The sequence below is a fragment of the Miniopterus schreibersii genome (assembly GCF_964146895.1).
Source record: "Miniopterus schreibersii genome assembly, chromosome: 7".
NCBI classification, from domain to species: Eukaryota; Metazoa; Chordata; class Mammalia; order Chiroptera; family Miniopteridae; genus Miniopterus; species Miniopterus schreibersii.
The window spans coordinates 37,602,494-37,612,902 of record NC_138108.1 but is presented as its reverse complement, the minus strand read 5'-3'; the positions used below and the strand labels follow the sequence as shown (position 1 = coordinate 37,612,902).

At 37.7% G+C, this 10,409-nt stretch overlaps 1 protein-coding gene across 2 annotated transcripts; it reads right to left on the bottom strand.

Annotated features, from left to right (window-relative positions):
* Positions 1 to 545: 545 nt before the first annotated feature.
* Positions 546 to 8,951, bottom strand: FKBP7 (FKBP prolyl isomerase 7). Of its 2 annotated transcripts, none has more exons than XM_081143294.1 (4): positions 8,652 to 8,951; positions 7,274 to 7,425; positions 4,222 to 4,352; positions 546 to 1,100 (listed from the first exon to the last, which is right to left on the bottom strand). In XM_081143294.1, the coding sequence occupies exons 1-4, from the start codon at positions 8,855 to 8,857 to the stop codon at positions 939 to 941; spliced, it is 651 nt and encodes a 216-aa protein (XP_080999420.1). In that variant the 5' UTR covers positions 8,858 to 8,951; the 3' UTR covers positions 546 to 938. The 2 variants fall into 2 exon arrangements, with proteins under 2 accessions (XP_080999420.1, XP_080999419.1); XM_081143293.1 differs by having other exon boundaries at positions 4,222 to 4,355; positions 8,652 to 8,950.
* Between the last annotated feature and the right edge of the window lie 1,458 nt (positions 8,952 to 10,409).

Genomic DNA, 10,409 nt, shown 5'->3' with positions numbered 1-10,409 from the left:
GTTAGGGATGATAGATATAAAGGCCTACGAGAAGGAAGAGGAGTGGCACATTTATAATGATGTCTGAAGGAGTACAAGACTCAAAGCAGTATAGGCTGTATTATGCTTGCTGTAAGAGCACAAAGTCTTCAATCTGATTAAACATCTTTAAATACTGCCCAATGGAACAAATACGTAGAAGCTTGCAACAAAAAGTACAGACCGTGTTGAGGCTTGCTGTGGGACAGTGTTAGACAACTTGTATTTTCCTGCATGCATACCAAAAAAGGACACTTCAGTGCTCTAATTTTTATATACTACCCATATGCTATGAAATGTATAAACAATGAAATGTTAATTCCTAGGTCCCTATTGAAAAAATTAAAAATATGGACATTTTAACATTTAAAACATTAAAAAATGGTTACTTACATATTTCTACGTTATTAGGGTTAGAGTTGGGAAGAGTTTTGTAGATTTTGAAATAGATGTCCTCCTATTTCCTGAAGGGGGAAAACTGCCCACTGGGATACAATTTCATGGTACTGCAACTCATGTTCACAGAATTAAATTTGCAAAATAGCATCATGTTTATTCCAAAGTTACATGTATTAAGGAGATAAAAATATGTTCTCATGAGGAAAGATAGAAAATACAACTTGAAGTGACTTTGTTTTATATATAAAGTACATTAAGTAGCTAAGAAAATTGAGAAATAAAAATATGCTATAGTAGCCTGGCCAGAGTGGCTCAGTGGCTGAGCATCAACCTATGAAGCAGGAGGTCACAGTTCAATTCCCGTCAGGGCACATTCGAGTTTGGCCTCGATCCCCAGTGGGGGGCGGCGTGCAGAAGGCAGCCGATCAATGACTCTCTCTCATTATTGATGTTTCTATCTCTCTCTCTCCCTTCCTCTCTCCGAAATCAATAAAAACATAAAAAAATATATTTTTTAAATGCTATAGTTCATCATGTTGATATACATTGTATTCCTTGGGCGAAATGAAGCCATCACCATCATGGTCGTTCTTCTTAAAAATATCTTCTAAAACTGCATTCTGATATGACTTGTCACGTGGCTTCTCATCTTTTTCAAAGTCCTTTTTCAGGTACTGATCTATCTAGAGGGCCAAAATAATATTTCATTAATAAGATATGACAATACATTTCTAGTAACTTTGAGGAAATGTTTACATAAAGAAACTCATGTGAGACTGCTTATAATAAGTGATACATACTCAGATTAATATCTGAATTGAATTTTGTTGAAACTAAATGCTTTATAGTACTTTAGACTGACCACATTATCAAAGGAAATTCACTCTCAAGGATTTCCATTAGTGAATAAAATACAAATTGGAGTTTCTATAATCTCTAAAATTAATAAATATGTTGCATGATCAATAAAACCCAACTACGGGTTTTGAAATAAAATTTAATTGTCTTAGTTTTTCTATGCGTCTATAGCTCTCCCTCAAATCTACAAACTACAACAATCTAATAATAGTGTCAAATAAAGACAAGGTATCCTGAAGTATTTCCTTTTCTCTTTATAATGTTACATTTCTCTAAGCAAAGACACATTATAAGCACTGCCTAATATGGCAGCTACTAGCCACAAGTGACTACTAAGCACTTGAAATGTGGCTAAATTGAACTGAGATATGCTATTCAAGGGTAAAGTACACAACAAATTTTGAAGACAATAAAAATATCTTGTTGGTTATTTTTATATTGATTTAATGCTGAAATGGTAATATTTTAGATATATGAGTTAAACAAAACATATCATTAAAATTAATTTCACCTGTTTCTTTTTTTAAGCTATGGCTTCTAAAAAATTTAAAATTATGTGACACACATATTTCCATTGGAAAGTTCTAATATATGTAATAACTGAAGAAATCAATGCACAGTGATCTGGAGGTAACATTCAGCAAGGCTGGGCATTGTAGTGGCAAGAGTATTTGTAAAGGCTAACATTGAACCCTGAGAGGTTTTAGCCATCCATATCCCAAACTCAACCCTTAGCTAGTAGACTTTAGTTAGAATGATTAATGGATCTTAATGAAGGATATATCAACTATTCTCAAATGGGACTTTGTCCCTATATGATGAAGATATATTTTTTCCTTCCAATTGAGCCTTAGAAATCTTATGTAAAGAATTTTAAATGCCCTAAAATATTGCTCAGTTTCTAAATAAATATATTTTCCTAACTAACGTTGTTGACTCTCAAAATGTACTTTTTTAATACACTGCAATGAAGAGGTACAAAAAGGCAGTGGGTAAGAGCATGCCTTTAATTTTGCTGGCAATGGGTTCCACACTATTTCCACTTTGTAATTTATTAAAAACTCTGTATTCCTCTACTCCCCCACCTTACTCATACTGAAGAAATAACTGACTAAATATTTCTGATGATGAAGGAAAGTAGTTTTAGTTCATGTCTGAAATACGGGCTTTGCTATGTACTGGTTGTGTTGTCTTGGAAAAATAATTTAATCTCTCTGAACCTCAGTTTTTCCATCTGTAAAAGAAAGGAAATAGAATCTATACTGTAGGATTGATGTGAATATTAGAGTCATGTTTCCAGGTGTCAATAAAAGATAGCAACTGTTATGAAAATCAAGCACGTGAAAATCACTCTTACCCATCTACTGCTAATGCAGTTAATACCTGATACCTGAGAAACATCTAGGCAAAATGTAGGTAAGAAGGTCTCTACTTTGGACTTTCTCTATTTTTATTTTCCAGACAAGAATTGAAGATCCCTTAAGGTCTACTGAGGAGTATTCATACTGCAGAAAAGTGCCTGTCGGTGTACAAGTGATACTGAATGGTCTGTGTACACAGGCTGAGCTCTTGAGTACTATGTGAATTCATCTGCAGTTGCTGTTCATTCTGAAAAGGGTGATAAGGAATTGCTGCTTCTAAGGAAAAAGGGATGTTCCTCCTCTCTTATCCCTCTTCTGTTGCTGATCAACCAAAGAGCTTCAGGAGAAAGTCCTTACTAATATCTTGGAGGAGGAAGTGGAATTAGGGTGGAGAAAAGATTGGAGAGAGAGAGAAAAAGAAACAGAAAAGGGTCTCACTTTTACCATTTGAATCAATGGCCCAGTTGCCTTTTATTACTTAAGTAATAAGAGTTATGCATGTTAGCCCGGCCGGCATGGCTTAGCAGTTGAGCGTCGACCTATGATCCAGGAGATCTCAGTTCAATTCTGGTCAGGGCACATGCCTCGGTTTCAGGCTCGATTCCCAGTGGGGAATGTGCAGGAGGCAGCCGATCAATGACTTTCTTATCATTGATGTTTCTATCTTTCTCTCTCCCTTCCTCTCTCTGAAATCAATAAAGATATATTAAAAAAAAAAAAAAAGAGTTATACATGTTAAACTCATTCCAAATGGGATGGGAGACAACTGGGCTACTCAGTTTAAGCAAAAAGAATAGTCAGTGGGACTAAGTAAGGCATCAGACTTCAATGAAACAAACATTAGCCCTGGTGGATTCATGGTTAAGAGCACAGTAGTGGAACCAGATTGCTGGGTGTGCAATCTTGTTTTGCCACTTAGAGCTGTGTGACTTTAAGCTAGTTACTTAACCTGTCTGGGTGTCATTTGCTCCTTCTATAAAATGGAGATGACAATAGTGTCTACCTCATAAATTGTAAAGGATATTGAGGTCACACACTACTGAGTTTATAATGATACCTGATCCTGAGAAAGTGTGAAAAAATGATTATCCCAAGATCTTGATTAATCCCTCAATTTGTATATAAGGCTAACTGGGATGCAGAAGTGAGGTAGTTGAACTCCTGGGTCATGTTTACTAACTTTCCAGTCTATACACTTCAAATTCTTGCTAGCTTTTTTTCATAATCTCATGTAATCTTCACAATCTTATGATGTGTGAATTATTTGCCCTGCTAGAAATTCCTACAGTGCTGCTTAAAAGAGATCTGCTCCTGTAGTCTGGATGCTAGAAATGTCCCCTAGAGATTATTTGGTATTTTAATGACCCTCTTGTAGGGAGAGAAGAAATTGAACAGAATGACTCAGTTATAAGTTTTGTATTGAAAAAACAAATTTTTGTTTTGGAGCTCAGATATTGTAACAGCTCTGTTAAAAGCTAAGTCATCAGCCCACACTAAGTAGAAGTAAAAAAATAATAGTTGTAACAAAGATATATTTAAACTGTGATAAAAATTAGATTATACACATGAAATCTATTTTAATTACCTCAGTTTTAGAGAGTTGCCTGTCATTGTTTGTGTCTATCTGTTTGAATGTTTCAATGCTTCGTGGTCCTTTCGTAACAGCATAAAGTTCAATCTCAAAAATTAATGTTGCATCAGGTGGAATCTTGCCTTCTGCTAAAAGTGTAAAATGTAACAGTTAAACTTACATGAAGATAATGTTCCAATATTTATTCACAAATAGCCATTATAGCATTATGATTATTTTATATTTATAAAAATTGTGTTTTAAATACTTTTTTCCATATGTTCTTAAACAAAGTCAGTTCTAAGGACTTAGGGGACAATTATTTCCTAATTAAATTAAAATAAATATAAGTCATATAATTTTTATTAATATAACCCATCATTATAAAGGAGAAAGCTAGTGCAGAGAAGAAATGCACAGGCAGGAAAATCTCAAAGCATAGATCAGTCATCTTTTAGAAAATGATTTTGTATAGTTATTTGGGTGCATAAATAAAACATATATATCAATATATGTATCTTTCAAATTCTTTATGGATATTAAAAAGGAGAGATGGATCAGTTATCTCCAAGGCCAGGTCACAGAAGAATCTACCAATGCATCACATGACTAATGTGACCATCCCAACCAAAGTAGCACATATTACCTGATTCTAGAGTAAAAGAACTAGAGATTGATTCAATGATCACTTTTATAAAACACATTCCTATCTGTCCAGTTATGACTTTCTTATGACAAAACAATAAGTAAAAACAAATTCAAAACACAAATTCAACTTTCTTAAGAAAAAATATTACAGGTTGAAGTTTCTGAACAATTCTACTGTAAACATAGAAAATATTGCTAATTATTTTTTCTTACAAAAATTATAGTATAAAGAAGAGAAAAATGTGCATTTGCTATAGAATTACTTGTATTTAGAGAAGCAGATCAAAGACATAGGAGTTAATGTAAAGAATCTATACATACCACATATACTGTTAATTAAAGCACTAACAAGTCACATGCATTTCAAAACATGCAGAGGTGCTCTGTGACATGAGGCAAGGACACTGTGCAGAAGAAAGAGTTCTTCAAGTACTACCTAAAACAAAGTTATAACTAATGTTAGCTCTTAATAACAACTTATTTTAAAAAGCTTATTTGATCAAGAAGTTTTGTTAAGCAGTCACATATGGTCAACACTGCAACTTTTAAAATAATCTAATCCAAGCTATTGTAGTGCAGGCAAACTGGCAGTTGATTACATTCTAAAAAACACACTTTTGTTTGGGCCTCGGTTTCCTTATGTGTAAAATGAAAGTGTTGGTGGAATTACTAGTGAGATTCATTATTTTTATGTTTATTGGAGATACTTCAAAGTGAATATGGACCAACTTCAAATCAAATTTCTACATCTCTGCAGCATTGGTTTGGCTTATTAATAGGTCAGGCAGCCTGTGTAGTCATCCAAGCATGAATTAGTTTACAAAAAGGATAAACTAAGTAGTCATTTGCGGTGATGCGACCCAAGATGAGCAGCTATTGATGAGGGATGTGGGTGTTCTAGGCTGATAGGGGAGAGGGCGCTCTGGTAGAGGGAAGAACGTGGAGACATCTGATGAAACAACACAGGAAAGGGAAACCCTGAAAATGAAATAAAAAAGACTTTGCCTGCTATCATGTCACCTAGAATTGTCTTCAACCTATGACAACATTTTTAGGACAAGTATTGCATTCAATTTAATTTAACCTTCAATTTTTTCTCTCTCCTAGCTTCTTCTACAACTAACAATAGGATATACAAATTATGGTGCAGTGGGAGCTATTCTGTTGGGACCAAATGATTGGTAAAAAGCATTGAAAATGAAGCTGTAGTTATCTGTAACTGTCTCTAGAGGAGTTTTAAGTTTGATTGGGTCTGACTTGCATTACTAACTTCCCTCCAATCCAGTTTGGAGCAGTGATCCCTTGCTCTTGCTGGGAAGAAAAGGTGAAGGAATCATTACTCAAAGAGGGTATGACATTTCAACAAAATATTTGGGAGTTAATGACAATATATTATTGTAGAAAGTTAATCTTTAATTACTTTAATTATATCCTAATATTTCAAAGTGGTGGTTACCAAGGGCTCTAAATAGAATGAAGAGGTAAAGATTCTTTATCATCCTCACACAGCAACAGGAAGCAAGGACCTAATTGAGAATTTGAGATCGAAACTGTCCCTCTGATGGACTGCCCATTTTCTCCCTTTTAAAAATTATTCGATTTGCTCCACTTCCCTTTTAATTTTAGTAGTTTTAAAAATTTTAATTTTGGAAAAATTAATACATGCAGATGGTAAAAAACCTGAACAGTACAGTATATGACAGAGTGAGAAGAAATCTCCTCACCCTTGACCCACAGGCCTCCTTCCCAGGACCACTTAATGTTATTGGATGACTGTGTACCTTTCCAGGTAGTCTACGTAGATACATCATGTATATGAGAGTTCCCCCCCTCACATGAAAATTTTTTAATTGGGAGAAAATACATGTAACATAAAATTTACCAGTATAACCATTTTAAGTGTACACTTCAGTAGCGCTAAGTATATTCACCTTTTTGTACAACCAATCTCCAGAACTATTTCATCTTGCAAAACTGAAACGCTATATCCAACAATTCCTTATTACACCCTCTCCCCAGGCTCTGGCAACCACCCTTGTCTGTCTCAATGAATGTGGCTACTCTAGGTACCTAATTAAAGTGGAATTATATATTATTATTATTATTTTTTGTGTGATTAGCTTATTTCACTTAGCATAATGTACTCAAGGTTCATCCATGTTATAGCATGTGTCAGAATTTCCTTCCCTTTTAAGGCTGAATAATATTCCATTGTATGTAAATACCATACTTTGTTTCTCCATCTATCAATGAACACGTGTTATGTCTACGTTTTGGCTTTTGTGAATAGTGCTGCTATGAACATGGGTGTAGAAATACCTCTTTGAGACCCTGTTTTCAATTATTTTAAATACATACCCAGAAGTCTATGATTTATTTTTAAATATAGCATAGAGATATAAATATTAAAATATCTTACCATAGCCTTCCTTTCCATATGCAAATGAAGGAGGTATTATCACTTTTCGCTTCTCTCCAGGGCACATATCCATCATAGCAATGTCTAGGCCTTTTATGACTTGCCCAACACCAAGAACAAACCATTTGGGGTGGCCTTCATTTTGTGTCCGGCTATAATAAAAAGCAACACATAGGTAAGATGATTTCAAGAAAAATGAAATCAAACTTTAAAATATAGCTGGGTGCCCTGGCTGGGTGGCTTAGTTAGTTGGAGCCTCATGTCCATACACCAAAAAAGTTGTGGGTTTGATTTCCAGTCAGGGCACATACCTAGGTTGTGGGTTCGATCCCCGGTCAGTCAGAGTTCTTATGGGAGGGAATCAATCAATGTTTCTCCCTTCTTCTCTCTCCCTTCTTCTCTCTCTAAAAATCAACTAACATATTTTCAGGTAAAGATTAAAAAAATACAGCTGGGCATTTAGTTATATTAAAATTGGAGTCCTCTCTAACCATCTCTTTTTCCAGACCACCACTCATTCTGAACCCCCTGGTGGGGTATTTGGCTCAAACTTACCTCATAATAGCCAGAATGAGGTATGACTTGTGGTCGCATTTTCTTTTTGTCATCTTTACAAAAACTATTCAACAGTTAACTTTTTTTAGTAGGTCGCCTGCCCCTAACTAGCTGCATGACTTGTCCAAATAATACATTTAACCTCCTCGGATTTGTTCTAAAAAATGATGGTGCAGGTTTAGCCTCAAAAATTTATTTGAAAGGTACTATTTAAAATTTGTAACTTTTTTTTCCACATTAAATTTATCTATTTTCCTCTAAGTTAAAAGAACTAACTTTCCCCCAATCCTATCTTTACAGGGTAATTGCACAGATGAAGAAAAGACATTCTCCCTCTGAGTAATAAACCATCAATTAAATCAGAGTAGGCAGTCGTGGGATGAGGGGTCAGGTGGAGGACACAGGGCCCAGAAGTCACCTTGTTGTGACCCCCTACTCTGTAAATATGATGTTTTGAAGTCAGATAAAATCCCTTAAACTACACTATCTAACTCTCTGTAGAGACTCCAACCAGGGCAAAGGAAACGTGTGAACATCCTTACAGATGTCCCAAGGGTAGAAGCGGTGGACATAGTGTATTTTTAATAATTTCTTGGGCCAACATTTTTAATGATTTAGAAAATAATATTCAGCTTAATAGGGAACTTCTACACCTAATCTGATTACCCCCTGAGAATAAAAGGCTCAACTCTTACTGTTAAAAAACAAGAACGAAGGAACGAAGCACCCACGCACCCAGCCAGTTAATTAAGCTTCTGCTTGCGGGACGGAGGCTCGACGCCTCGCGTCAACTGCAAGGAGGGCCGCCCGCCGCAGTTCCTACCTGCAGTAGAATTTCGAGCCATCTTTAGCCAAGTAGCCGTCGTAATGCGCATTTAACAGGTCTCCCTTCTTGCTTGTCTTAGAACAGTTTTCTGGACGATGCAAAACTTCTATTTTCACTTCCTCCGTGCGCTCTTCTTTCTGTCCCTGAGCAGTAAACATGCCCCCGATGTAAAAGAGAACGGTTAATCTGAGTAAGACACGCATGATTGCCGAGTCGGCCCGAGACGACCCCGCGTTCCCTCCCACGTGTCAGCCGCGCCGCCGGCCGCCGAGTTCCGACGCGTGGCAGGCAGTATCCTACGTCACAAAGGCGGGGCGTGGCGGCGCGGGGCCCCGCCCCCGCCCCGCCCCCGCCCCCCGCTCCGCCTTGGAACTCCGCCAGGGCGGGGCCGGTGGTACCCGGCGCTTTGGCTGGCTGTCATCAGTCGCTATGGCAACACGAATCGCTTGCGCCGCTTCTCCTCGCCGGTGCCGCTTAGTCGGTTTCTTCGGGGTTCCTGAAGTAACGCTAGCGTTTCTGAAAATGAAACTGGCAAAAGACGAAATAAAACAGCCTAGGGTGGGGTGTAGTCAGAGAATATCGTCATTTCTGGGCGTAAAGTCTTCTCTGCAGACCCCTAGAGGGCTAGTGGGCATCGGGGGCGGTATTCTGGGATGTCCTTGAAACGCCTTCTTGGGGTCGGCGTCATGCACTAAGAGATTCCAGGCGAAGCAACACACAACCTGAAGGCCACCTGGTCGCGAGTGAACAGAGGTGCGCAGCTCCCACCCCGTTTCCTACCGGCTAGCGGACTCCTGCGGTGATGAGCGGCTGCTGGCTTGCGTTACTTTCTCCCACCACTGGGGGCCGCCCTTGAGTTAAGGGCCTATAGAAGTGCTGAGGCAGAAGGGTAGGGGAAAGCTCTGGACAGTGCCGTTTTTCTTACCAACTCTGCCAGATGGGTAATTATCCCCATTACACGAGGAGAAAACGAGGTACAGTGGTCCACCCTTACCCTCGTACCCCCTTATCCTGCCAGGGATATGTTCCAAGACCCCCAGTGGATGCCTGAAAGGCTAGGATTGAAGCCTATATATAATATTTTTTTTCCTACAATACATACAATAAAGCTTAATAAAATCAGGCACAGCAAGGGATTAACAATAACCAATAAAACAATCAAAACAATAGACTAATAAAAGTTATGTGAATGTGATCTTCCTCTCTCTCACTCTCTCAAAATATCGTATTGTCCTGTACCACAGCATGAATGTGCTGGACAAAGAGATGATTCACATTTTGGTGGGAGGGAGAAGGGCTGCAGGCGGTTTCATTAGGCTGCTCAGAACAGGCACAATTGAAAACTTATGAATTGTTTATTTCTGGGATTTTCCGTTTAAAATTTTCAGACTGGTTCACCTCTGACAACTGAGACTGCAGGAAGTGGAAATCCAACTACTGAAAAGGAAGGACTTAGTGTCCTTTCAGTAGTGGGCATTTTGTTCCAATTTTGCAGCCAACATGCAGTAGAGATTTGATGAAGTCTGACGCAAAGCCAGCCTCATCCCTCAACATGTCAGAATGAAAAACTTTCAAACATACAGAAAGAAAAAAAAAGAATTTTACTACCTATCACCATGGCCTTACACCCTACCACTTGGATTCTATCAACATTTAACTAGACTGATGTATTACCTCTACTATCCACCTCTGTATCAATTCATCAGTTCACCTTATTGCCAAGGGAATACCCAAAGACTTTTTTATCACAGGGCC